Genomic DNA, 26,202 nt, shown 5'->3' with positions numbered 1-26,202 from the left:
TAAACGGATATTTTAGTTTTTGTCTTTCTTTATTGTATATTTCTGGGGAAATTTCGTTTTCCCGTGACACTGCATTTATGAATATGAAACAGATACATTGATAGCTAGTTAATGATGAAATGCTTTATTGTTCAATGTGAAACTATCTATAATTTTCTTTGATAAATATGACTGAGCTGTACTCTGATAACAGCACCAACTCATTTGCCAGAGATGGCAGCAGGGAAGCACAATCACGGTGCTCTAGATTTCCAATATAGTAAACAGAGTTGCATTTCAGCAAGTTATTAAATAATCTTCTAAAGTTATTAAGAGTCTAATGGTCCACTTGAATGGACTATACCTACTTTGATACTACTCCTAATTAGTTCATAGTTATATCCTCCATGGTTTAGGATTTATATGTCCATGTGTTCTAAATGTACCTTCTCTATTTTAATGGAACTGATGTCTTTAAAAAAATTGCATCACACAAATTTGTTTTTGTTTCTGCAGCAAACAGCTGAATTCGCTGACTCTGTGACGTAAGCAGCCTGTACTTGAACTCTGGCACCTTATTGGACAGAACTCGCACACAAAAAACAAAAACATCTGCTTGCTGAATAATAGCCCACCGGAGATATATTGCACAGCAAAACATCTGCTCCAACTCGTCGCGGCGTGGCTAGAGGTCGCTGTTTGTCTTAATTGTTTCCAAAAAGTGTTGATTAGGACTGCTTTGGCGCGGTTTGTTATTTAGAAGAGTGCATTCTCCTGTCCGCTGGGAATCTGCTCGATGTTGGTTATGGTGAGTTCGGCTTAACTAGTTAATGAAAACCAACCAATATTGATATATTTTTATTGTCACACAAAGAAGTTTTGCATTCCACATTTTACTGCACTCCTGTCTGTTTGTTCTAATTTATCTATGATTGATTTAATGTTTGATAAATTCTTGTAACCATGGCAATGTGTATCTATCCCTATCATTTTAGAATGACAAACCGTGTTTAACATGTTTGTTAACATGTTTGTATATCCAGACAAGAACCCTTTTATTGTTTTTAAAAATACCCTATCACCAAATTGCACCACATTTAAAAAGTCTATGAGGGTCACTCTGAATCACGTTTTCTGCTTTGATGGTGTGTAATGTGTAAAGCTAAACTAATGCAACCCACTACCAAAATAAAGCAGGAAGCTGGAGAACTTTTAACATTAACTGTAAAGAGTACAGTATGCATTGCAGTCACTGACAATGGCCTTTCAGAGCTTTTCTTGCTTGTGTAGCATAGCTGATTATAACTTCTTAGTGTGCTGTTTATCTGCTAATGGCAAAAATATTTTATGTTATCAGGTTGCATCATATTTTTGATTCTTTAATAAAATAATGTTCTCTTTTTTCCATTTATGAAATCATAATTTCTTGACATTATTGTATAATACAGTTTGGAGTGAAATTGAACAGTTTGGCAGTTCAATTTCACTCCAGAAATTGAACCGTACTTATCTTTTTTTGGGGTCGATGGATTCCATGCTGTAAGTAGAAAGTCAAGATGCCACAGCCTGGAAGACTCCATCCTCTTAAGAAGGATGGGCACTGCATAGGTCCATCAACAGCCTAATAGTAATATGAATAATTATAAAATGCATTAGAGAAGACACAAACAGAGTAATTAAATACATTTTCTGTAAATGTAAAAACATGTTCTTCATATTTCACAACATTATATTTAGTAAGAGAAAAATAGCATTTTCAGTAAAGAAATCGTTTTTATATTCTACCCCTTTCTGCCAAAAGTAAAAAACTTTATTTTTACTTTTTTTAAATCTGCTTCAAAGATGAATTTCAGTAAAAACCCCCATCGTGGCAGTCCCACTCACAAGGAAAACATTCCATCTTCAACCAAAGCAGAATCCTTTCAGTACCCGAGGACCATACAGCGCACAGTGCTCGGATCCTTGTCAGAAAATGAGCAGCGTGGACGATCCCTAAGCCAGGTAGGTAACAGTAGCATCTCTCCGCTTTGCATCTAGAGAACTTCCATGTTCCAGACGACTGATTTCCTCCACAGGGAAGCCAGTTTTCCAAGCACAGTTCTGTTTCAGACAGCTCGCAGCTCAACTTTCTCGGCTGCCCATCCAGCTCCAGCTATGATGTGTACGTTGAGGAGGCTTGTGAAGTTGTCCTCGCCGCTTCGGGTCAGGAAGTCATTTCAGATGATTATGACCTTGAGGTTGATGCCAATCCCCTGCAGAATGAACATGTCAGGCTCCTGATGGAGTTTAGTTCAAGTAAGTTTAGCCGCACAGGAAAAATAAAAATTCTTCAATACATTGGAAAGTTTTTTTTACACCTGTTGAACGTTTTCCACAATTTTTGTCACGGTACAACCAAACATAGCAACATATTTAATTGTTTATATTGTTATATTGTTTTGATAAATAACAGTGAGAAAAGTTGTATTGTGCTGATTTAAGCCTTACTTATAAAATCTTGAGTGTTTTGCAAAGGTTGATCTTTAGAAAACTCATATTAAAAAATGTAGTGGGTGGATGTGCATAGCTGAAAGAGAAATAGCCTAAAGACTACTTTGTGGTTTAACTGCAATGAAATGCTTTGCTGCAAGGTCTTGATTAAAATGGGATGAATACAAATGAACACCACAGAATTCAGATTTTTATTCATTATATCCTTTCCCCTCAACATTATAAGTATGCACTACTCTGTCACTTAAAATTTCCAACAAAATACATTGCAGTTTTTGACTGTAATATGAGAAAATATGCCAAACTACAATGATTTTATAAAGTACTTAAAATGGTACTTCTATTTTTTTCAATAAATACTCTTCTCCAGATTCATGCCAGGATGCCTCCATGCTGTCCGAACCAGATGAATCCCTGATATCTGGAGAGACTTTCTGTTTTGATTATGCAGAAGATATTTACAAGAACTTAAGGGAGAGTGAAGTGAGCTTTTTTTTTTTTAAACAAATTTTTTCTTTCTTGTTAGTGATCATTTTTGTGCTATTTAGTCATGTTGGTTACTAATTCCAGAAGCAGTTCAGGCCAAAGCCAAGCTACTTGGAGAGACATCCAGAGATCACCAATGGTATGCGGGTCATTCTGGTGGATTGGCTGGTGGAGGTTGTCCAGGAATACAAGCTCGGTTCTGAAACTCTGCACCTTGCTGTAAACTACCTGGACCGTTTTCTGTCCTACACAACATTTATCAAGAGGAACAAGCTGCAATTGGTGGGAACAGCTGCATTACTGATTGCCGCGTAAGAAAGCCATTCCTTCCCATTCCGGTAACTCCACACATGGCAGTTGTTGGTTGTAATTGTGATGCCATTTGTTTTGTAGAAAATATGAAGAGATCTTTCCTCCCGAACTGAACGAGTTTGTGTACATCACAGACTGCACCTACGCTAAGAAACAGCTGCTGCGGATGGAGAGCGTTCTACTAAAGGTGCTGGACTTCAAGATGGCAGCACCCACCACCAATCAGTTCCTTCGCCTATTCATGTTCATCCACTCTGTCTGTTCAACAACAGAGAACCTTGCCATGGTGAGTTCAGTTAATCTCATCTCCTTTTGTAGCAAAAATGTGGCAAGAATGGCTTTCCACAGAAGTTAAACTAGATATCTGTCGTGACTCTAGCTCAGTCATTCCCCCACTTAAATGTTCTTGTATCTAAAACATTCTCAGTTGTGAAGTTAAACAGTGTCTTGCAAAGGTATTCATATGTTTTGAACTTTTCATTATTTCCTTTTATGTGAAAGATCAACACAAAGTACATCATTACTTTGAAGTAGAGGGAAAAGGACCAATGCTTTTAAAATCCATCTAGAAATATGAAGCGTTTGCAAATTTACCAACATATGGCTGTCCACCTAAACAGATAGGCCAGGCAAAGAGAGTATTAACAGCCAAGTGGCCAAAAATAATTCTGTAGGAGCTGAAGAGATCCACAACTGTTAGTTATGGACTCCATTAATCTTGTGTTAATGAAAGAGTAGAAAGACGAAAGTGTCTGCTCAAAGAAAGCCACTAGAAGTCCAGTTTTTAGAGTGCTACAACTAATTTAGAGGACATGTCAAACATGTAAAAGAAGGTGCTCAGGTCAGACAAAAGTAATTTATTTTCATCTTCTCCTTTTCTTGTAGTACATAGCAGAGTTAAGTTTACTAGAAACAGATCCCTTCCTTCAATACACCCCATCCATACTGGCAGCTGGAACCTACTGCTTAGCTACCTACACTATACATAAATCTTACTGGGTGAGTTGGTCCAGATAATGACGTTTTTCTGCATAATAATTACTTGGTTCTGGTGGATTTTTTGTAAAAATGATACCAATATTTCTTTTTTTTAATAGCCTGACTCTTTAATTACCTTTACTGGGTACACGATGGAGGAAATCATGCCCTGCCTGACTTCTCTCCACAAGCTGTATATCAGTGCAGAGACTCGACCACAACAAGCTGTCAGAGACAAATACAAAACATCAAAGTACGGAGAGGCAGAAAGTCCCAACTGGAATTTATGAAACTAGATTTGCCATCTCAGTTCTTCATGAGTCAAGGACATTTTTAAAAACATATTATTTTAAATGTGTATTCTATGTCTTTGTCTCCTTCATAGGTATTGTCGTGTTTCAGGGATCTCTCCCCCCACTGCTCTGCCTCTCAATGTTTGCCTCTCCCGTGACTTCACTACTTCACCTTCCTGATCCTCCCAGCAGAGCACAGTTACAGCTCACTGAAAACAAAGCAGAGCACATTAATTTTCACCACACACATGTGGACTCCTTTACTTTTCTTAATCCAATGTAGTTATTTATACACAATTAAAGGAGTTCAGTTAATGTCTGAAACTCCTTGTGGGCGTAGGTGGATGTACTTTCAGTGTTATATAAATTATTTGGTAACACTTTATTTGATGAGTTGTGAATAAGACTGTCATGACACCATCATAAACATGACATAATACCTGTCATGAACATGAGTAAGTCTTCATAAATATTTATGACTGTTGCCATAAAGTGTCATTCAGTAAATCATGACACTTTTAATACAAAGTTGACATTATTCAAAATGTCTTTGTTATGACAACTTGACGTTAACCAAGAAATCATGATCTGACATAAATTTGTTATAAAAGTATTACTGATTAAACTTTAGCTACTGATTAAACTTTAGCTTTAATAACATAAAGCTACCTAATTTTTAAAGTGTAATCAGTAATACTTTTATAACAAATTTATGTCAGATCATGATTTCTTGGTTAACGTCAAGTTGTCATAACGAAGACATTTTGAATAATGTCAACTTTGTATTAAAAGTGTCATGATTTACTGAATGACACTTTATGACAACAGTCATAAATATTCATGAAGACTTACTCATGTTCATGACAGGTGCTATGTCATGTTTATGATGGTGTCATGACAGTCTTATTCACAACCCGTCAAATAAAGTGTTACCAGTTATTTTGATTTGAACTGTTATATGCTATGCCTAATGCATGTATGACTGTTTCTCTTTTCAAAATTTAGCTATCAGGTCATGCATTTTACAGCAGTTAAAACAACTAAGCATTTCACAGTTTGATTCCTTTTGTTTTCACTTCACTTATAGACATTTTAGAGTGTGTGATAGGGCATTATAGGCTTCAACACCTATCACATTCTAAATTATGATGAGGTGAGCACAGCGATTTTAATCCTTATAATAAGACATGTTTCTGACACCATGTAATTCAATCATCTTGGGAATTAATAGAAGTTTTAGTTCTTCACACAATAACGTCAAAGGTTTCATATGTAGCCATTCAAAACCTACTGAACTGGTTTGATGTATTACCAGCAACATCATCAGGAAACATCTAAATAAAGGTAGTCATGTTGTCTAATTCTGTTTGTCATTGTTTTATAGTCAAATATGTTGTAAAGCGGTTTCATTGTGAATTACACTTTGCCAGCTTGCTTGATGTTCTTCAACTCCTGTTGAGCTGTTTACAGAACTGAATGGTATTTCAAGATATTGTAAAGTTTCTTTGAACATTATTGTTTTTATAAATAAGAAGTCAAAGTCTAACTATTTTACTTTTTTGTTTGTTTTTCACCATGTTTTGATTACATGGGGATTTTTTTTCTCAGCCCATAGTGGAACATATAATCCTCTATTAAAACACTGTTTCTTCACACAAATACTTGTATTGTTTTAGTAAAAACAACTGATATCCAACAAAAATACTTGCACTTCAAAATGTGATTATGCAAACATGGTGTATAAAAATGTACAATAAAAATGATGTTAACCCAATTACGTTTCTCATAAATATTTATTACTCGGCTCAGACATTGGGTGTGTACCATTTGTCACCTGGTGTGTAAATACAGTTGCTGTAATTTCACCCTCCATTCTTCGCTCCCCCTTTATCCCCTCCACCTTTAGATATTTTAAGGTTTTTACAAAAAAAAAATTCATCACCATAAATCCCTTTATGTTAGAGTGAAAATTAATTTCTACGAAATGACAAGTAAAAATGCGTGTTGCATGGTAGGTTTATATTCATAATGTGGGTGGTTCACAATGTGACACTGCATAATCGTTTTGACAGGTTATCTCTGAACTTTTCCCACCCCGCCCGTTTAAACTCCTCCCATTCCGCTTGATGCCACTTTCCGTCCAGCTCATTGCGCGGCTGACTGCTAAGGAGTGCACCCGGATTTCTCTGTACGTTTGTAAGATGTTTTTGAAAGTAAGTTGACGAAAAGTATTTTCTCTCTGTGGATGGTGTTTGTCAGTAGCTGGTGTCCACAGGTGGATTGACGAAATCTTTTAATTCTGTGTGAGAACCGGAAAATGTTGAAAAACTGAAGTACGGAGCTGACTTAACTTTTGCTGTAGGTTTCTGTTGGCATGGAGATCTGTCAGTAGACTCGTACCTGCTCCAGTGATTGCTGTCGTTCTGGAAAAACCTGCTGTGTTTGGCAGCTCTCAGACCAGACCTAACCTTTTAGCTGTCAATAATAAATACCTGACTAGCTTTGCTCACCTTTGTTGCTGTAATATTGCAGTCAGACAGCTGGAGTTACGTGCTTTTGGATAGTCTTGTCAACAGGTAAGCTGTAATTCTTAAATTCCTCTGCTTTTATTTTTACAGTAAAACTAAGGACAAAGAAAGCTGCAGTTTAATGATAAATCAATGCAAAAATACAAAATCTTACCAAATATTTTTCTCTGGTTTCTAGTGCACATATTTTAGTACACTTGAAATAAGACTAACATACAATTTCTTTTCATCAAGAAATAGGAGCTTGTTTTAAGTCAGTAATTTCTTTATATTGATTGAATATTGATTCCACTGGCAGATTATTTATCTTATGGCATGACATTTTTCTGATGTTATTAGTGAAATAACAATATTAAGGAATTATTTCCTAAAACAAGCTCTTCTTTCTTACAGAAAGATATGTAAGATATTTGCATTAGAACAAAACAAAAAAATACTTAAGACTTTATGTTTTTGCAGTGTATAACTTCAAATTAGAATAAATCTCATTGCAAAGTTAATTTATTTAGGCAATTCTATAGCACAGCTGTTCATTCATCTTAATTTAGATTAATATTACTTACAGATAATGAAAGCCCAAAATCAACTTATTACTTTTTGATATTCTATTATATTAAGATCCTCATATGTCTGTAAGTTCTGTGATACAACTATATCGCATCCTAAAATTGCAGGTATTTTTTGTTAAGGGTTACGTATTGTCTTAGTTTCTGTTTCCCCTCTGCCTTCCAGTATGGCTGAGCCTGCTGAACTGCTGGTCATTAAGGATCAGTATGAGCTGGCCCAACAATCCATGAACCATGGATCAGCAGCTCAGGAAGCTGACAACAAATCAGAAGCTCTGGTGTATTACAAGAAGAGTCGTCTGCATCTTCGTCAAGGACTGGAGGTTCCTACTGGAGGGGAAAGGCATCAGGGAGTGGTCTGGGACAAGGCTAGGCAGCTTCAGCAGAAGATGAAGGAAATGTTGGGGACTATTGACATCCGCCTTTCTGATCTGGAAAAGTCCACACCAGGGGACACACGCTTACTGTCCAATTTTTCTACTCCTCTTTACCCAGACTTGGTAATTAACGGTCAACCCACCAATAGTTCTGTCCTCCATCTGTACCCCACCATACCAGATACTACCCACAGTACATCACCAGCCTTCATCAGTCCTATTTTCCCTGCTGTCCCAAACACACACACACTCCCTTCAGCTGATCTGGAAACTGTGGCCATGGATAGCTCAACAGACCTGCCTCCAGCATACACTCCAAAGCCAATGGATGGGCACCGCAGCCTGGTTTACGATCCTGCTGGAGGCAGCCTCTGGTCAAGGGAACCACCAGATGGGAAGGATCTGCTCTCCATCCCCTCTGGGGTACAACTGTTCTTTGTCGAACCAAACGGTCAGGTCAGCTCTCTGTCCTCTCCGGGCTACCTCCGTATCATCACAACGGATAATCAGCAAAGTGATCGCAATGCTGGAAAACCCTCTGGATTTTTACATGTAAGTAAAAAGAGACATTCATTAGAGCCTGGCTTTGTTTATAAGAAGGTTTGGGTGTGTGTGTCTTCAAGGTAAATGGGTGTGACGTCATGCAGAACCACTTCTTCATTTTTAGAAGTTTTCCCAGCATGAGTCATTATAATGTTACGTTGCTGGAAAACCAACTACAAAGCAACGTTTGTCTCACAGATGACAGGGAGGCTGTTTTAAAACATCTTAAGATTTATTTTTGGATTAATTTGAATTTAACCTTCCATAATGTATTGATATTTTAAGTGTTGACAGGACCAACATCTGTGTTATATCTCTTCAATTTTAAGTTTGCATTGTTTTCTTTTTATGAACACCAAATTTTGGTCAGATTGTTCAAATATTGTTTAGGAGTAGAATTAAAACCAGTTAGCTTTTGCATTGCAAATTTCCATAATGTCCATTTCTATTAAATGGTATATCTGTTTTTAAATCTCCCTTTCAATTAATTTCCTTCAACAGAAAATAAATGTCTGTTCTGGCATCTCTACAAAGCATGTATTGTGTCTTGCTTTGTATTTCAGTGTAACCCATGACTGTGCTTCCCACCAAACCAGGCTGGTCCTGTATTCTGACTCTGCTTTGTTTCCCAGTGAGACAATGGTCCCATTAACAGATGACTCTGCGCTTCTGTTGTGTTGTTGGTCAGGCTCCTGTGTCCTCACAGGGGTCATTCTGACAGATCTGCACACCAATGGCAGTATACAACAAGAAGTTTGGACAGTTTGCTTCATGGAAAATGACACATTTTGGGGGTGTTGAAAAAAAAAAACCGCGTTTACCTAACTTTGGGACTGTCTCAGTGATATTTAAAAACAAAAAAACTTTGATAGCTTGCAGAAGTAGACGAAATGTGGGAAATAAAATATGAAAAAGATCTCAACGGAAGTCCTGCATTTCCTGCTTTCGATTAACAGATACTTCAAAACTTGATTGACAGACTTAGGTCCAGTTTGAAAACAAAATATATGAACCCTAATAAAGATATAAAAAATATATTTTAAACTAAAAATCATAATATGAATAAACTCTACAATCACGTAATAGGAGTTATTATTGTTTTATAAACTACTTGTGAAAAGTGGACTTAAAGAGGATTAAGTTAAATTGATTTTAGTAGAATAAAATAAAATCTCTTCAGATGCCCTGTGTAGAGCTTTGATTGTCCTGTTTTGTTCTGTCCTTGTGGTTTTCAGGTATGTGACCGTCTGTATCCCCTGTCAGCAGACACCCCGGTGCTGCTGGCTAACTCTGGCATCTACATGTTCCCCGACTACTTGGCAGAGTTACCCGGCTCCTATGTGGGTTTAGTGCTGTCCTCTGATCTGCCTGCGGCGGACTGTGAGATGTTTCAGGATGTTCTAACACAACTTGCTGATCTCAGGATCCAGGTAAGTCCTAACTAATTCATGTTGAATAAATTAGAACCTTGAATTATTATGGGTTACCACAATATTTAATTTCTCTTTGGGATCACTAAAATATTTTGTAAGTATTTTCAGTCTTCTTTTTGCAGATTGAGTAGTTCAGCTTCCTAAAATTATGACATTTTAGAGGTGAAGAAAGTTGTTTTTATATTTATATAAAGAACCTGATAAAGCCAGGGACATGTTTTAGGTCATACAGGTATCTTAAAGAAACAATATTGTCTTAAAGCTCACCATTAAGAATGGAACTTTGACTTGTCTAACAGGGAACAGAAGGAGCTGAAGGAGAGGTCATAAACTTGACTGATAAAATTCCCTTGAATCCTCTGCATGAGCAAACAGATCAAATGGTACCAGAGGGGGAAAAGGTGACATTTCTACTTCCTGGATGGAGTGAGAAGATGGCTCAAGGAATTTTGTCTGGTGGGTTTTGCAAAAAGACTCTCAGAATGAAAACTCAAAGAACATCAGTACAGAGTTACACATCAGTTGATTACACAGCAGATTACCACATAATCCTCCACCTGTGGGTGCTGTTTACCATGACATCAGACTAGTCTGTACTTAACAGTACTTAGTGTTGGAAAAACAAAATGGTTTGCTTGATGTTTTGAAACTACAATAAATAAAATGATGTCTTTATCTTTATAGGAGCTACGAAATTGAGTCAGTCATTTGCAAAAGGAGCAGAGGCCACTGGGAATGTCATTCAAAAAGGAGCAGCCAAGATCCGGGACCGCATCACACCAGAGGAGACCCCGTCTGAGGTCAGTCCACAGGTCACCAAAGGTCTGAATGCTACCAAACAAGCCACTGGGGGCGCTGTTCGAGTCAGTAAATTCCTAGGTAAGAGCAACCAGATTGATGTTACTGATGAGGTAAAATCTATTATTCTGTCCTGATCTGTGAGTAACAGTACATTTGTACCTAAATCTATTTCTTTGGTATAACTTTGTGCATTTACAGTGAATGGCATAAGTACAATTGCAGAACATGTGGCAGAAAAGGTGGCACCTCATGTGAAGAAGCACGGTGCTAAGCTGGTCCCAGAGTCTCTGAAAAAAAGTCAGGATGGCCAGGCTTCCAACTTTGATGGAGCCAAGTTTGTAGCAACCAGCAGCATGAGAGGTATTTACTAAGTTTTAGAAGATGAGCTTAAGGATACACAAACCCATTCAATAAATTAGAATACCACTGAAAAGCCCATATATTCCAGGAAATGTATCACTAACTGAAACACATTATAAATTACACACAAATGGAAGTTTGAAAGTATTTATTTCTGTTAATTGAATGACTGAAAATTATGATTTTCTACTTGTGGGTAATGAAAACATGACATTTAAAATTGGAACATTATATCATATAATTAAAAAACACATTTAATTCAGAATTGTGGGCCTTAATGAAAGGATTATATAATACCTGATTAAAGGTGGTTATTTTCAAAAGATACATTTAATCCAACAAATGGGCCTCATCTGAACGCATATTCTAATTTAATGAATATGAATGTACAGAGGGTGGTAAATTTGGACCCATTAGGATGGTTTGATATGGCTGGTGTACATTTTTAAAATTTCCTTTCAAATTAGGTTTAAGCACAGTTTGGGAAAGTCTAGAGACTGGAGCAAAACACGTCTGCAAAAGTGTTGCAACTGAAACTGTCACAACAGTAAAGTACAAGTGAGTTGACCCTTGACTTTACACCTCTTGAAAGTGTTATTGTCTTTATATCTTCCTTTTTTCTATTTGATTGCTTATTTAAACTGGGGATGTCTTAGTCAAGATACGTTTGTTATGTCTGACATAATCTGTCTGTGTCATGAATAGAAAACTGACAACACGATTCTCAGATTCTTCATACAATCAATGCTTTGTACATTTATAAAAACTAGCATTAAAGTATAGAAAACATTACCACCTCATTCACCAGCCACATTTCAGGTACTGCACTAACAGCATGTCAGATATTGTGTTTTTTCATTACTTTTCTACCATTCTCCTTTTTCTCTTGGTTTTCGTGTGGGCTGACCCCTTTTCACTGTTGTTTCTTTTCAGATTTAGAGGTTTAGAGAATCTTTTAAACATGTCTGGGAAGTGACTTCACTGGGAAGTAAAGGTCAAATTAACAACTGATCTAGTCTTGTTGTGATTCTACTAACCCAACCTAGATTAGAAAATAACCTTGCACGACCTGTTGTAGCACAAACTAAATTTGTATTTTTCAAACTAATTTGTTCACTTAAAGTATGCTTTTCAGAGGTCTTTTCTGCATTAGGCTTGCATTTTATATCCACTGTATGCTTATAGATGCAAGCTGATGTGTCTATTTTTATCCTTCAACTCAAATAGTTATGAATAGGTACAGTTCTTATGTATTATAATCATTATGCCTAAAAAATAGGGATCTAAACTTGTTAAAACATTGCATACATGAACTGGACATAAAGATTTTTGAAGCTGCATACTTTGAACAGATAAACCAAACCTCTCTTCTAGACTGATTGTTGGTGCGTCTGTGTTGCTGTAAGCTACATGCCAGATTAAGTGATGTCATAACATATAACACTTTTAACATACAAAAATATGCTAGAGTTGGTGTGTTTTTCCTTAAAGCAATGTTTTGATGTTCTTGCAACTCATTTATTTTCTTCTGCCACACTCTTCTTCTCTAACACCTCCAAATTATTTATGATGAAGGTACGGCAATGATGCGGGTCAAGCCACAGATACAGCTCTCCGCTCAGTGGGCAACATTGGCGTGGCTGCACATAATATTGACAATCTGGGCCTCAAAGCCTTCCTGAAGACTACTGGCAAGAAGACGGCCAAAGTCGTGGTTAAAGAATCTGACGATGAGGTAAAGGAAACCGAAGAGAATAAGACGCAAAAAGACGAACATCTCACACAAGCTGAGAAGGAGGTGGAGATGAAAAAGGAGGCAACAGCTAAGAAAAAGGATGTGAATAAGGAACAAGAGAGAAGGAAGAAAGAATAAATTTCTACTAGACCTAATGCTTTGTTGTCATGCAGTATAAATTAATGGTGTATTTAAATGAATATATTAAAGTATTAATTAGAATAAACTCAATTTTAAATGTAGTTTGAATTGGATTATACATTTATGAGAAGGTGAGATTGGCTGAGTTGGTAGAGTATATCATGGGCTTGATTTCAGCTTCCTCCGGTCACATGTTGATGTACCCCTAGGTAAGGCACTTCACCTCAAGCTGCCTACCAATCTTTGTATTTGTGTATGAATGTTTGTGAATCTATAGTGCTTTGAGTGGTTATGATTTTTTTAAAGTGCTATCAAAATTTGGCCCATTTTCTGTTTTGTCAGGCAAACTTTTTCTCTAAACTACGTTGGTTGATTCAGTGGTAGGCCTACATAAAATTTTATTTCTAATCTACCGAGCTGTTATTAAACATACTTGCCAGATTTATTCTGTTTTTGTCATAATTCAATGTTTGAGATCAAATCAGTTCTTTAAGTCAAAAACAACCCAAGTTGAAGTAACATTGATAGAACTTGTATGACCAAAAGTAATTGGGCTTAAAGTAAAAAGAAATGCATGTCCTAATTTACATAAATTCATGAGAATCTGGAAAACAAAGCAATGACAGTCATCAGTTTGGAAGGGTTAAAAAGCTATTTCTAAAGTTTCATGTTACAGAGGGGAAACCGATTATTTCAAACAGCTGAAATATTTGGTCTCCCCCCCTTAACTTTCACAAATAAAGAGGAAATGTTTCAGAATCCACAGGATTTGTTGTTCATGACGAGAGGAATAAACACAGTTAAGGAGTTTTTGAAAGATTAACTTCAAGTTCCCATGTTACAAAGGGGGGACAAATTGTTTCACACAGCTGAAATAGTTGGTTCCCCCCAATTACTTTGGCAAATAAAGATCAAATGTTCAGAAGCGCCGTGAAAATGATCGGATATGTGTGTAACATCGGCCTCCCTGGCTGCAGTACGCGCTCCCGACACACGGGGAACAAATGCTCACAAGGAAACAGCATTTTGCAGAAAACAGGAAATGTCGGTTTCCATGGATACCATGAGCTACAAACTTGCCTGCAGTAAATTTTCGGGAAAATGGCTAAAGGGAACGACTACCGTAAGTATGACTTGGCACGGCTGCAAATAGAGATCGAAGCAGAAAGAGAGCTAAAGTAAGTGTCCCTCTCCTTGAGAAAATAAAGCTTTTCAGACGGAAAAGGTTGAGTCTTCAATCTAACTTTGGTTGCAGAGAGATGCTCATAGGATCTGTGTGCGACCTGCGATGTACTGTGGCAGAACTGCAAGAAAGATTACGTAGTGTTGATGGGGAAGGTAAAAACTTTGTCTCAGTAAATTACTTGCGCGTTGAGTAAAATATTTCAAGCATTTATTTCCTGTAATTTTGATGATATTGTGAAAAGTAAAATATTGGAAACTCATGCATGCCGCACCCTAATCAGACAATTAACTCAAAACACCTGCAAAGGTTTCCTGAGCAGTATGCTGCACAGACATGGACACCAGATCGTCATTGGCATCCATTACAAGGACAAGACAACAAAGATCATTTCTAAAAAAGTTGGTTACTCACAGATTGCAGTATACAAGCATTTTCATAGAAAGTTGAGCAGAAGGAAAATGTGTGTTATCCCAGTAACAGAGATAACAGCAGCCTTGAAAGGATTATTAAGCAAAATACATTAAACAATTTGGGGGAGCTTCACAAAGAGTGGACTGAGGCAAGAGTTAATGAAGATCTACACCTGATGTCAAAATCCTTGTGTCAAACTACTCCCTACTTTCTGGTTCAAAGTCCTCTTTGTAGATGAATGTAAAGTTTGCATTTAATTTGAAAATTGGTGCCCCAGAGTCTTGTTGAAGAGTGGAAAGACAATTTCCATAGCTGGTGATGATTTGGTGCGCCATGGTATCAGTTGTGTTGGTCCAATGGCTGATCACCTCTGTGGTACTATGGATTGATGAAATATATCAACTATTGAGAACATAGAAATGAACATACATTCATAAACTTGACATTTCAGTTTAATTTTTTCCTCTTTTTAATTAACCCAGACTCAATGGTGAGTTTTCATTATCTATAAGCACTGATAATCAAAACACGTGAAGGCTTGAAATATTTCTCTCTACATAATGAATCAACTTTTTTAAAAGGAGGACAAACTTATTGAACTTTTTTCCAACATTCCAATTTTTTCAGATGTAACTATGTGGAAATGTAAGCTTTCTCTCGTGACTTGTCTGTTTTTGTTGGTTATCAGGTAATGAATGGAAGACGAGGTTTGAGACGCAAGTAGAACTACATGGACTGCTGGAGAGACAGATTTCACACATTCAACAGAGGCTGGAGAGCATCAAAGGAAACCCCGTTGGTGAGGCTTCAATTTCTTTTAATATTACCACACTACCGGTATTTCACTGCTTGTTTTGAAACTACTTCGCAAAGTAGAAACCTTAGTTGCATTACTTTTAAGGGAAATAATGATTGGGCTCAAGAAGTAAAATCTTTCAACTGGATTATGCAGTTACACATATGCAACCATCCTCTTTAGCAATGACCATCAGCCACCCTCTTTTTAGAGGGAGTCAAGCCTTTATAACATAAGGGGTTCACTTTCTTAAATGAGTGACAAAAATATTGAGATGTAACTGCATACATCAAGTAAACCCCTTTATGCGTGTGCGTGTGTAAAAAGTTAATTTTTGCTGTTATTTGCCCACCTACACTTACAAGTTTACATTGTGATCAAAGCAACAAACTCACACTTGCCCTTTTTTCCCCAGATCGATTGGCTTTTATCCGATTATACGAAGACATGGGACTTGTGAGTTGACTTTTGTTTAATCTATTGGTCTTAAATTTTTGCATAGATTTTATTATTATTTTCTAAAACCTATGATCATTCTGTCCACAGAGAGTATGCAAAGAACCACACACACCAGCAGAGAGCGCTAGAGACAGAAAATTAGTTTATATAAAACAGCAAGTGTTGCGATGTCAGCTGCTCTCCTTCCTCTAGTTGATACAGGCTGCAAAAACCAGAGTTTAATCACAGCTCTGTAATCACGGGATTAACAACCATGGGAGAGTAATGCAGTCTAATTACAATGCTTTAACACACACACATACACACCCATACATGTGACACTGAAAGGTTGCACAATAAAGCTTAACCACCCTGGTGCCTGTGAGCCTAAAGGCACAACTAACAGATGCTCATTAGTGTGTCCAAGAAGTGACTTCAAACAGTAGACATTAGTATAGACTGAACAACTGAGATGAATTTAGATTATCATTACAAACTGTGACTGAATAATTTATGAGTCTCATCCATTTTCATCTATTTGCACATTGTTTGATCGTCCTGTATTCCACCGGGTAATTAGTCGTCACCAGAATGACATAAGAGTAATTTCAACTCTTCATCATAGGAAATGCTTAAACAACACCTATCGGTCCTGACTGAGGAGAAAACTGACCTCCATAATCAGCTGAAGAACTGCCATCTTCAAATGGAACAGGAGGGAAAGGTCTGGATCCCATCGTTCCTGTAGACAACGAGCAGTGGGAGGGATTTTAAAATGTTTCTAGGCATCAGAGTGTCTGTTGGTTTACTTTTATCATTGTGTGTTAGAAAAGAAGCTATAAGGTTTTTATTGCCCACAAAGTAGTGATTTCAGATCTAAAAAATCCTAATTAGTAACAAATTTAGTTCTTTGTTTATTGTTCTACTAAAATAATAGGGAGGCATCAGTTAAATACAGGCTTAGCACTCAGCATTTGTGACCAGTAATCCCTAATCTGTTGCCCCTTACCACTGACACATATTAAGGGTTGTGCCCATGAAGTAACTGCATGGTTTTCTATTTTTTTCACTTCTCAGGCATTCCATAAAACCAATGATGAAAGGCGGGCATACCTTACAGAAATAGCTATGGTGAGCATTTAAAAATAACATTTCCCTTCTCGGCTGTTTCTGCAAGGAAGGTCAGAAATTTGCATACAGTCACCATGTTTTATGTATTTACTGCCTGCAGTTGTCTTCTGTCCGTGAGCCGCAGAGACGACGGTATGCCAACCAGCGACAGGGGGCACCAGAGAGCAAACAGATCAGGTTTGTAACATCCCACATCTGATCAACAAAATCTTAATGTTTACTAGTTGGCAGTTTTAAATTCAGGTAATTTTGTGACAGTGGGGAGATATTATGTATTTTCCATGTATCTAGTACTACTTCATAACAAAATCAAGTAAGTTTGTATCAGTTGTACCATCAGTGGGCACCCTGTAGGTAGGTAGGAGATTGAAGGATTTCTAAAGCAAGCGTGAAAGAATCAAAGCATCCCTCCAGGTATGTTTTTGATGAGGGAATAAGATTATAACATATAAATCTAAAAAAAAAAAGTTTATTTTACATTATACCCACCACCTATAATACAAATGAATACGCATTAAAACAGTATCTTCTCTAAATTCAGTGATAACTGATTTCAGTCAGTCTTTAAATTTTTTTCTAGTTTTAATTTACTTCCGAGACGATATGTAGGGATCACGATTTGGATGAATAAACAATAAAGAGAGTAACATAATTGTTTTTTATTATTTCCTGCAATTTTGCTTTTTAGGGATAATTTACCCCGACAGGTGTTCATTCACATGACGTTACTTTTTTATTTTTGTTTTGGACACACAGAGGAAAAGATGTCTGTAGGAAAGCACCAGCTGGTTCTAACAAAGGAACGGAGGAGGGATTAACAGAACGTCTGAATGAAGGCGGAGGAGGTGGTGATTCAACAACAGAGAGGGGAATGAAGAAGAAATCCCAAAGGGAAAGCAGGTTACCCACCCTGAAGCATCGGGGAAAACATAATCCTTAACCAAAATATGTTCCCATGGATATTTGCAGGGTTCTTTTATTGGGGGTAATTATCCTTGTACATTTCTGTCAGCGTTTTGTTTAGGCTTTTATTTATTTTCTCAAAGTCTGATTATATAATGATTTAAATACTTATTCAAATGTACTTATATAGAGGTATGAACCATCAGAAATCAGACTTTTCTTGCACACACAGGCAGGTATTTCACTCTTTTACCAAGACATTTGCAAAAGTCTTTCATCGTGACTTAAGAATAAGCTTATTCTGCTACTTTAGAACTCAATAATGTTGAGCACAAACTGTTTCCAGCCATTTGACTAGTTAGCTGGTGTTTTGGAACCATCTGTTCCTGAAAACTTCAATGACAGAGTTTTGCAACGTGGGACATCCACGTCAAAGACTACGACCGTCTCTACTTTGGGTCACCTGCTCTGCCACTGAGTCATGAAGCATCCAAAACTTAACTTTTACTTTAATTATTTCTAATTCGTGCACCTGTGTTATAGATGAAACCCTGTTCACTAAACACGATTAGTGTTTGTTCTGTTACCAGCTCGGTTCTAAATCCAGAAAGCAGGATGTTTGTAGTGAGCTTTCAGGATAGAAAAAACTGCGGTGAAAGCCATCTCCTATTCAAGACAATTAAAGAGCTGATGCAACCAGAACAAAAACAAGTTTGTTCAGAGAAAATAAACAACCTTTTCTGATGTAAAGTTAGGCTCTACCTACTAGTTTAATCTATGGTGATTCTGGTGCTGGTAGTTAATGGAATTAAAGATTTCTCCTTTTAATTTTCCTTTCTTTTTCTCTCAACATTTTCCTTCAGTTAAGTGAGGCAAAATAAATCTAAATTACATCTGGCAACTCTGCTTTTGAATTTTATCAACTTTTGATACAGTTAGGTCTCTATTCAGCTAGTGATACTTTGACCCTTCATTCTCAGGTCCCTTTGAAATGTTTAAGTAGTTCCATGTTTTTGTTGCTTTTACTTAATTCATTAAAAATATTCTAATATTATTTCAAATTACATCTTTTGTTTTTATTATTGTTTCGAAACTGACAATTCTACTCAGTTTTTATAGAATTGTCAATAGTCAAATTCTCAGAATAAACACATTTTAGACAAATGTATTTCATTCCTCTTTAAAGTATTTCATAAGATGTCAATATATTTGAGACAGTTAAAATAAAAATGAGACTGATTAAGTGCTGATGCATAATAAATATTATCAAATGTACTTGTATCTCGTAAAGTAAAATGTTGCAATATTTTTGTAGTATTTGTATGCATAAATACATTTTGAATCTGATCTAATTTGATTCTCTTTCACACAGAAAACTGGGTGAAATGTGAAAGTATAAGGTTTGAAACTGGTGAATTGAGCTGCTATGTGTTAGGAGCCTGCTGAGTTTGACATTTCTTTTACAATATTTTTTTTAAACACCACCTACGACACACATTACGTAAGGAGAACCATATCCACCAATCACTCTGTGTAGTTGAAACACAGAGCAAGCAGTCGCCCCCATCCTACCCACTGACCATCTTTATATGTGTGGGTGTTAAGACAAAAAACAACTATCCCTGTGAAATGAAGTGGTGTTCTGTAAAACTGCCAGATGCATTTTCACAACTTTGTGTTTGAGAAGAATTGAGGGATCATTTCAATTTTCACATTGAAATAAAAAGGTGATACAGCAAAGGGTTAAATCGACTCATAATTATTATATTTTGTTCTTCAAAAATTTATTTATTTATTAAACTTTTTGATGTTTATTTTTAGCCAAAGATGTCAGATCTGAATATTGGGTTATGACAGATCATTTTTACATTTGCTATGTTTTGACATCCATTCAAGATCCATGATGATTTTAGGAGTGGAAATGATAAACTTGTATAGTGCTTTACCAAATCCAGAAGACCCCACAGCACTTCACACTACATTTTAGTCATTCATCCATTCACACACTGATGATGGCAAGCTACTAGATAGTAGCCACAGCTGCCCTCGGGCATCACCAGCAGTCAAGGTGGGTGAAGAGTCTTACCTAAGGATAGACTGGGATTGGAACCGGCATGCTGTCATTTTTGGGATATTTTTTTGTGTGTGATTCCTAAATAAGAACTCAACACCGTACATTTGTTAAAAGCAACCCTAAGTGATGTCACAAACCCAACACTGAAAACCATTTCATTAACTGTCCTCCATCTCTGGCCTTCATTTTAAGTCGGTGCGCCCCATGCTGTGTGCGCCCTGCTTCCTCAGGATTAATTTAGACAAGAGCACCTTGTCGGGCTTCAGTTTCTGACGCACACTGTGTCCCCGTGAGTTTGTCCCCAAAAAGAGAAACTATACACAGTCTGTAATGGTCACACCAACAAATACATTCATAAGAAAAATTACAAATGAGGACATCTGACTTCAGGTGTCAACAATTGTTTAAAGAAGCTTTTGAATGTAAGACTGGCTGCATCATTTAGCCTTGCGGCACAAGTCTAGTGCAGCACACATACAGTATAGGGGTGTGACAGCATGGTTTATGAGGATGTTTTCGTCAGAATCCAGTGAATGAGCTAATCTCTGGAGGTTTTCATGTAGGTCAGTTGCTTCTATCTTTTCCTACTCAATGAGACTTTCCCTGCTATGTCAGGGAAAGATTAGATATGTCCTCTACATCTCTCAGATCTGAGCTTTTTCCAAAATGTTTAGTGATAAAGCACAAACATGCTGTCACGTCTAATCATCTTATATGGGAAATGAATCACATATAACCAACAGTATCTGGATTTGCACATCAACACAAACACATAAAATATAGAACAATATTGGGCATTTAACAACAATCTTGTGTCTATTGTTAAAAAAACCCAATACTTTTAATAGATATAAGTATTGTTCAATAACAGACTAAATTCTAGCAACAATAACTTTTTTACTAACCTAACTGAATATTTTGATCAGCATTTTACTGAAGATGTTGGTTTAGTTGACTGTTATTCTTCTAGACCATCAGAGGACTGATGTGTTTGTGAAATAAATTAATATCAAACTTTCATAATTCTTGTGGTTAAACAGCTATGTTGAAAGCTTTTTTTTAAATAAAAGATGTCAAGCTACAATGTGTTTGTTCAAACCAAAGTACACTTAAAAACTTGAGGTTTTGGCATGTCCGTCATACTTAAATCTCAGTGCTACTGTGCCAAGACTTCAAACTTATCTTTGGTTAAGAATCTTTCAGTGAATTTGAGTAAAATAATTCTACAGAAAGAGTGGGCCAGTAATGTAAAAAAAAAAAAAAAAAATCATTGCCAGTTAAGCCAAATTCTTGATGGCGCAAGTTAATTATTTTCCCCACAAATTATTAGGTTGGATTTTAAAGCAGTTTTCACTTTATAAATGAAATCTTTGGTTGAAAACTGTATTTTGTAATTTATTTATTACAAAACAATTTATTTGTTTAATTGAACACAGTTTTTGTCAGAGTATGCTTTTGACTGTGAAAGTAAGTGATGTGACTCCCCCCCACCAACGTCCTCGGGGCTGGCTCGCCAGGGGGGCACGATCAGCTGCGTCCTCTTCCACGAGTGTGAAGTGTGGGTTCGCATGGAAATGAAGGGGCGCGGGCGCCGAATGGGAATCACGACTGAGTGACGTGAAGATGTGGGAGTGGGGAGGAGAGAAAGAGAAAGAGAGAGGGGGTGGCTGGAAGAGAGAATGGGAGGGTAAGCAGCTGCTACCCAGTCAATTTTCAAACCAGTCACTGCCTCTTGATTATACACACGTTTTGTGTTGCCTGGCGGAGCACATCAACCGGACAAAGGACACTGCCACCGTCCTAACTGCGACAAGCCCACTGAACTCCAGTGTTTTCTTTCGCATCTGCCTGGAAGTAGTGCATCAGTTCAGGCTGGAAGTCACAGTGACCGAAGCGTTAATTGCTCGCGTTGGTAAGTCTGTCGGTGCGCAAAAGTGAGTAGTCATTTCTCTAAATTAAATAACTTTTCCATACTTTGCTCCAAGTTGCATAATCGTGATATAAACATGCTGTTAGTTTTAATCGGTGCATGGTGTTGTGGATAATGTGATTTAGGAGGTGGATGAGGCTGATGTTTGTCCTGCTGAGTGCGCAGCTGCTGAGTATTTATTAATATTAATAAGTCAAATCGATTCGTGACTGTCGCTCTTCATCCAACTCAGACTCACCCTCAGACCCACGGGGACGGACGTCATGAAGCGCCCTGTCCACTCCCTGCTTAACAGCACTTAATCCGTCATTAGGGGGTTATTTTGAGACAGCGCACCGGCGGCAGACACCGGCTGGCTGCTCAGTTCGCCTCTTCTGGATTTATTTCGCAACCTTTGTTGTTTGTTTTTATTTCCCCAACTCCTCTGCTGTGAAAAGTTTTCATCACAGCCCTCTTCCCTCTCCCCTTTTTTGTTCCCCCCAGACAGTACAGCCGTACTCGTCAGCTTAGGCAGCGACATGGAGATGGAGCATTTCGACGATCGGGACAAAGGTCAGAGGCACGGCCGGTCCAACTCTAAGATGAACGGGGTGCCTAGCCCCACGCACAGCGCCCACTGCAGCCTGTACCGGACCAGGACCCTGAAGACTCTGAGTGCCGAGAAGAGGGCCAAGAAAGTTCGCTTCTACCGCAACGGGGACCGCTACTTCAACGGGATCGTGTACGCCATCTCCTCAGATAGGTTCCGGACCTTTGACGCACTGCTAGCCGACCTGACCCGCTCTTTATCTGACAACGTCAACTTGCCCCAGGGGGTCCGGACTATCTACACCCTGGATGGCAAGAAGATCGCTAGTATTGATCAGCTGGTAGAAGGTAATGATGTTTTATTTCACTTTCAGAGCCGGCACAAGATTTAATAGGGCTCCCTAAACACAACAATCATCTCAGTTATTTGAGCTTGGAAAGTGTCCAATCAACATGCACTCTAGAATAAAGTGTTCTAGAATGTCAAAGTTCAGTTTCTGAGATGTTTCTTTTCTGATTTTGCTTGCCATTTTCAGTGGACAGCATTTCATTTAATTTGAATGGGGCAAGGAGGGACCATTTAGTGCTTACAGAAAATATTATGTAAATTAATGAAACTCATAGCAGATAGTGCATTACATCTGACTCTAGCTTAAAAATATTCATGTAAATTGTTAATCGCTATCATTAAAAATGACTTAAATTACATGTACCAAACCGTAAACATTGTTAGATATAGTTCACTTATTTATTTAAATGAATAATTTAATACGAATTTTCTAAAATGTCATTTTAATTTATATAAAATCACAAAAAAAGTCAAATTCCTGTCAATTTGCTATGTGATAAACAATAGAGAGAACTTAAAGTTGCCTAATTCTTCATAAACTTGAATACAAATTACAAAAACAACAACACAAAAAACTTCTGAGCTCATAAATGTGTGAGAATTCAACAGCTATTTGTCCAGGGCCTCAAATTGTGGCTGAGTTTGTGTATGCCTCAGGATGGCTCTGCAACTGTTTGGGAGTCAGTTTTACACTAAGTAATCTAAAACATCTCTCATCCTTTCTTAAGGAGGAAACTCTTCATGACCGGTGAGCCTCCAAGACATCTGATCTTGCCCAGCTCCCTTTCCTGATAAACTTTAGATGAGGCTAACTTAACGGGGGCATTTACATACACGTCCCACCTTTGGATTAGACACGGATTCAATGGGATTTTCACTGTGTAAAAACCTGGGTAAAAATGCAGCTGTTTCACAGTACTGGGGCTATTACATAAAATAAAGAAGGTCTTGTTATTTGGCCTATTTCTTGTTGTTTTTGATGCATTGGCTAAAATACTGACAGTGACTAAATTTATTGACTTATTGCAATATTAAACCATTTTGCTATTCTGCATACTACTGGGTCATTCTTTGTTGAAAACTTAGGATTTACCCAATGGTTGTAAATTAGGTTTTTTGTGGGCTGTGCTCCATAAAAAATCTGTTAAAACCAAAGTATGTCATGCATTTGATGCCCATATGTCCAAACAGATGTACCCTTTGTTTCAAGTCAGATTAGTTCTCTCAGGATCATTTCAGGATAATTTATCTCTTCTGGCTGTCAGTGCTAAAATGTCAGGAGAAGTGAAATAAGAAGAGCTATAAGTTGTTAAAATTAAACTCACTTTTTAATGTTTCATCTTTTTCCAAATGTTTGTCTCTTTAACAGGTGAGAGCTATGTCTGCAGCTCCATTGAGGCCTACAAAAAGCTGGATTACACAAAAAACGTAAACCCCAACTGGTCAGTGAATGTCAAGGCCTCGTCCTCTTCATCACGTGGGCCTCCGTCCCTGAGCTGTGCCAAAGCTTGTGCCTCAGACGGCCGCGAAGGCAAGGACTTCATCCGTCCAAAGCTAGTAACGGTGGTTCGAAGTGGAGTAAAGCCCCGCAAAGCCGTGAGGATCCTGCTGAATAAGAAAACAGCCCACTCCTATGAGCAGGTTCTGACCGATATCACTGATGCCATCAAGCTCGACTCTGGGGTGGTGAAGAAAATCTACACGTTGGAAGGCAAACTGGTGAGTTTGCAGTATTAAAAGATTAGTACACTAGCCCTAATATTCCTTGTGCGTTGCACTCAGGAGACATTTGTCATTAAGCATATCCTGCTAATACATATTACTTAGTGAGATATATATTCTAGAGATGACAGTGAACTTTGAACTTTTACTTTATTGTCCCTTGGAGGAATTCTTTTTCACATGTGTTTAACAGAGAAGGCAGTACAACTAGAAGTTCTTTGAGTAAATGGATGAAGTCCTGTTCTAGTGAAATTGTGTGAAAAGCTTGTGTTGGTGAGTTTTGTCTAGTTTACAATAAAGACCTTGTTGACAAAGCAGCTGGTTAGTTTTTGCTGGTTGTCGAGCTGATGATGTCATGTGTGTAGAGAGTGTTTTACAATGGGCCAAGCACACAGCCCTGTGGTGCTCCAATGTTCATGGTCAGAGCAGGAGATGTGGTTGAATCCACTTGTACTTCTTATAGTTAGTTCCTCTGTACCCTAGCTGCTCATTGTAATTTGTGTACAGGCTTTTCTGATAAATTTAAAACATTTTCTGTTTGCAGCAGCATTAGCTCTAAGTGTTTGATAAACAGTTCATGGCATTAGTTTTTTATGACTTTAATAACTCTATTTTAACATTTTATGCAATTTTGCTTTGTCAATGCTTTGTTATTCTTTCTGCCATTCATTTGATGTATTTTGAAGCACTTTGAATTGCCTTGTGTATGAATGGTGATCTATAAATAAACTTGCCTTGTCTTGAATAGGGACAGGATGGCTGTGTTGTATTGTGAGTATTTTTAGAAAAGGTTTGCTGAGTGGTGTGCTGATGCTGTTGTTTTTGTAGAACGTGTTTAGGAATGGATTAAACACAGACACTGTGGTGCTCTGGTGCTGATGGTAAAGGCAGCGGACGGGGTCGAGCGCATCCACACTTCTTACTGTCTGTTGCTTAGGAAATTGTGTAAAAGATTAATCAAATGTGTGGGGACGATAAGGTGGTACAGCTTCTGGAATACCAGTTGTTACTGAGTTGAGTTAAAGGCAATACAGAAGTCCACAAGATGTGTTCAGAAGAAAGTCTATTTGAATTATTCACCTTTATGTTCTTTTAAATTTTGGAGGCATCATTGGTTTGCTGTTTGAACAGACAATGGGGCTGAAAACTGAAACAAAGCAAAGTTTTAAACTGCTGTTTGCTTCTTCACCGGAGTAAATGGATGAAGTCCTGTTCTAGTGAAATTGTGGGAAAAGCTTGTGTTGGTGAGTTTTGGAGGTTATTGCATATCTTATCTGCAGAAAGAGTTAGTCCACTGGCTGCTGCTTGAAGAGCGGAATTAAGACTTCAGAATGCCTAAATATTTAATGAGTACTCTTTCATTTTTCATTCCACACCTCCAATTTAATGGACACATCTAAATTTACAGTCAGAGCTGTGAACAGAACGAGTGACGCAGAGGTCAAGAGGAGGTAATGTTGAAAGAAATCCATGAATGGAGTTGCTCCCACGCTCAGCGATGTGTGATGTGTACAGATCATTGTCTCTAAACACAAAAATAAATCAGCGTCGAAAAAACAGTCCACCCACCAATCCTGCTCCTACTCTCAGAACGAAGCACATTTTCCTTACTGCATTGCTAAAATGAGAACTGGGTCTTCACTGCAGCTGAATCATGTCAAACAAGCCTTATTTCAGGCACATGTTGATGTTTGTGTGTATTCATAAGCAAA

At 37.6% G+C, this 26,202-nt stretch overlaps 4 protein-coding genes across 11 annotated transcripts in view; all 4 read left to right on the top strand.

Moving 5' to 3' along the window:
• The first annotated feature begins 1,728 nt into the window (after positions 1-1,728).
• Positions 1,729-4,564, top strand: ccna1 (cyclin A1). Its single transcript, XM_032576996.1, has 7 exons — positions 1,729-1,980; positions 2,055-2,274; positions 2,840-2,952; positions 3,040-3,266; positions 3,349-3,553; positions 4,153-4,266; positions 4,365-4,564. The coding sequence occupies exons 1-7, from the start codon at positions 1,822-1,824 to the stop codon at positions 4,533-4,535; spliced, it is 1,209 nt and encodes a 402-aa protein (XP_032432887.1). The 5' UTR covers positions 1,729-1,821; the 3' UTR covers positions 4,536-4,564.
• A 2,085-nt stretch (positions 4,565-6,649) lies between these two features.
• On the top strand, positions 6,650-13,463 carry sparta (spartin a). Of its 6 annotated transcripts, none has more exons than XM_032576970.1 (9): positions 6,650-6,726; positions 7,799-8,561; positions 9,788-9,982; positions 10,285-10,441; positions 10,670-10,864; positions 10,985-11,146; positions 11,614-11,704; positions 12,080-12,140; positions 12,722-12,842. In XM_032576970.1, the coding sequence occupies exons 1-8, from the start codon at positions 6,665-6,667 to the stop codon at positions 12,120-12,122; spliced, it is 1,668 nt and encodes a 555-aa protein (XP_032432861.1). In that variant the 5' UTR covers positions 6,650-6,664; the 3' UTR covers positions 12,123-12,140; positions 12,722-12,842. The 6 variants fall into 6 exon arrangements, with proteins under 6 accessions (XP_032432861.1, XP_032432855.1, XP_032432860.1 ...); XM_032576966.1 differs by lacking the exon at positions 12,080-12,140 and adding an exon at positions 6,901-7,114 and having other exon boundaries at positions 6,668-6,751; positions 12,722-13,463; XM_032576964.1 differs by lacking the exon at positions 12,080-12,140 and having other exon boundaries at positions 12,722-13,463.
• Positions 13,464-13,632: 169 nt separating this feature from the next.
• On the top strand, positions 13,633-19,234 carry ccdc169 (coiled-coil domain containing 169). Its single transcript, XM_032576971.1, has 8 exons — positions 13,633-14,200; positions 14,278-14,360; positions 15,308-15,418; positions 15,831-15,871; positions 16,479-16,577; positions 16,931-16,984; positions 17,085-17,161; positions 17,741-19,234. The coding sequence occupies exons 1-8, from the start codon at positions 14,124-14,126 to the stop codon at positions 17,922-17,924; spliced, it is 726 nt and encodes a 241-aa protein (XP_032432862.1). The 5' UTR covers positions 13,633-14,123; the 3' UTR covers positions 17,925-19,234.
• A 2,401-nt stretch (positions 19,235-21,635) lies between these two features.
• Positions 21,636-26,202, top strand: part of dclk1a (doublecortin-like kinase 1a) — a 50,994-nt gene continuing 46,427 nt past the window's right edge. The window contains exons 1-3 of one of the 3 annotated variants that reach the window (XM_032576689.1): positions 21,636-21,873; positions 22,375-22,767; positions 24,138-24,487. In XM_032576689.1, coding sequence (XP_032432580.1) covers positions 22,410-22,767; positions 24,138-24,487 — 708 coding nt within the window. In that variant the 5' untranslated portion in view covers positions 21,636-21,873; positions 22,375-22,409. Of the gene's footprint in view, positions 21,896-22,374; positions 22,768-24,137; positions 24,488-26,202 lie in introns of all 3 variants that reach the window. The other 2 variants (XM_032576688.1, XM_032576687.1) reach the window with 2 other exon arrangements.

The sequence above is a fragment of the Xiphophorus hellerii genome, chromosome 11, assembly GCF_003331165.1.
Source record: "Xiphophorus hellerii strain 12219 chromosome 11, Xiphophorus_hellerii-4.1, whole genome shotgun sequence".
Lineage (NCBI taxonomy): Eukaryota > Metazoa > Chordata > Actinopteri > Cyprinodontiformes > Poeciliidae > Xiphophorus > Xiphophorus hellerii.
The sequence above is the reverse complement of the archived record's forward strand: the minus strand, read 5'-3'. Positions and strand labels throughout refer to the sequence as shown.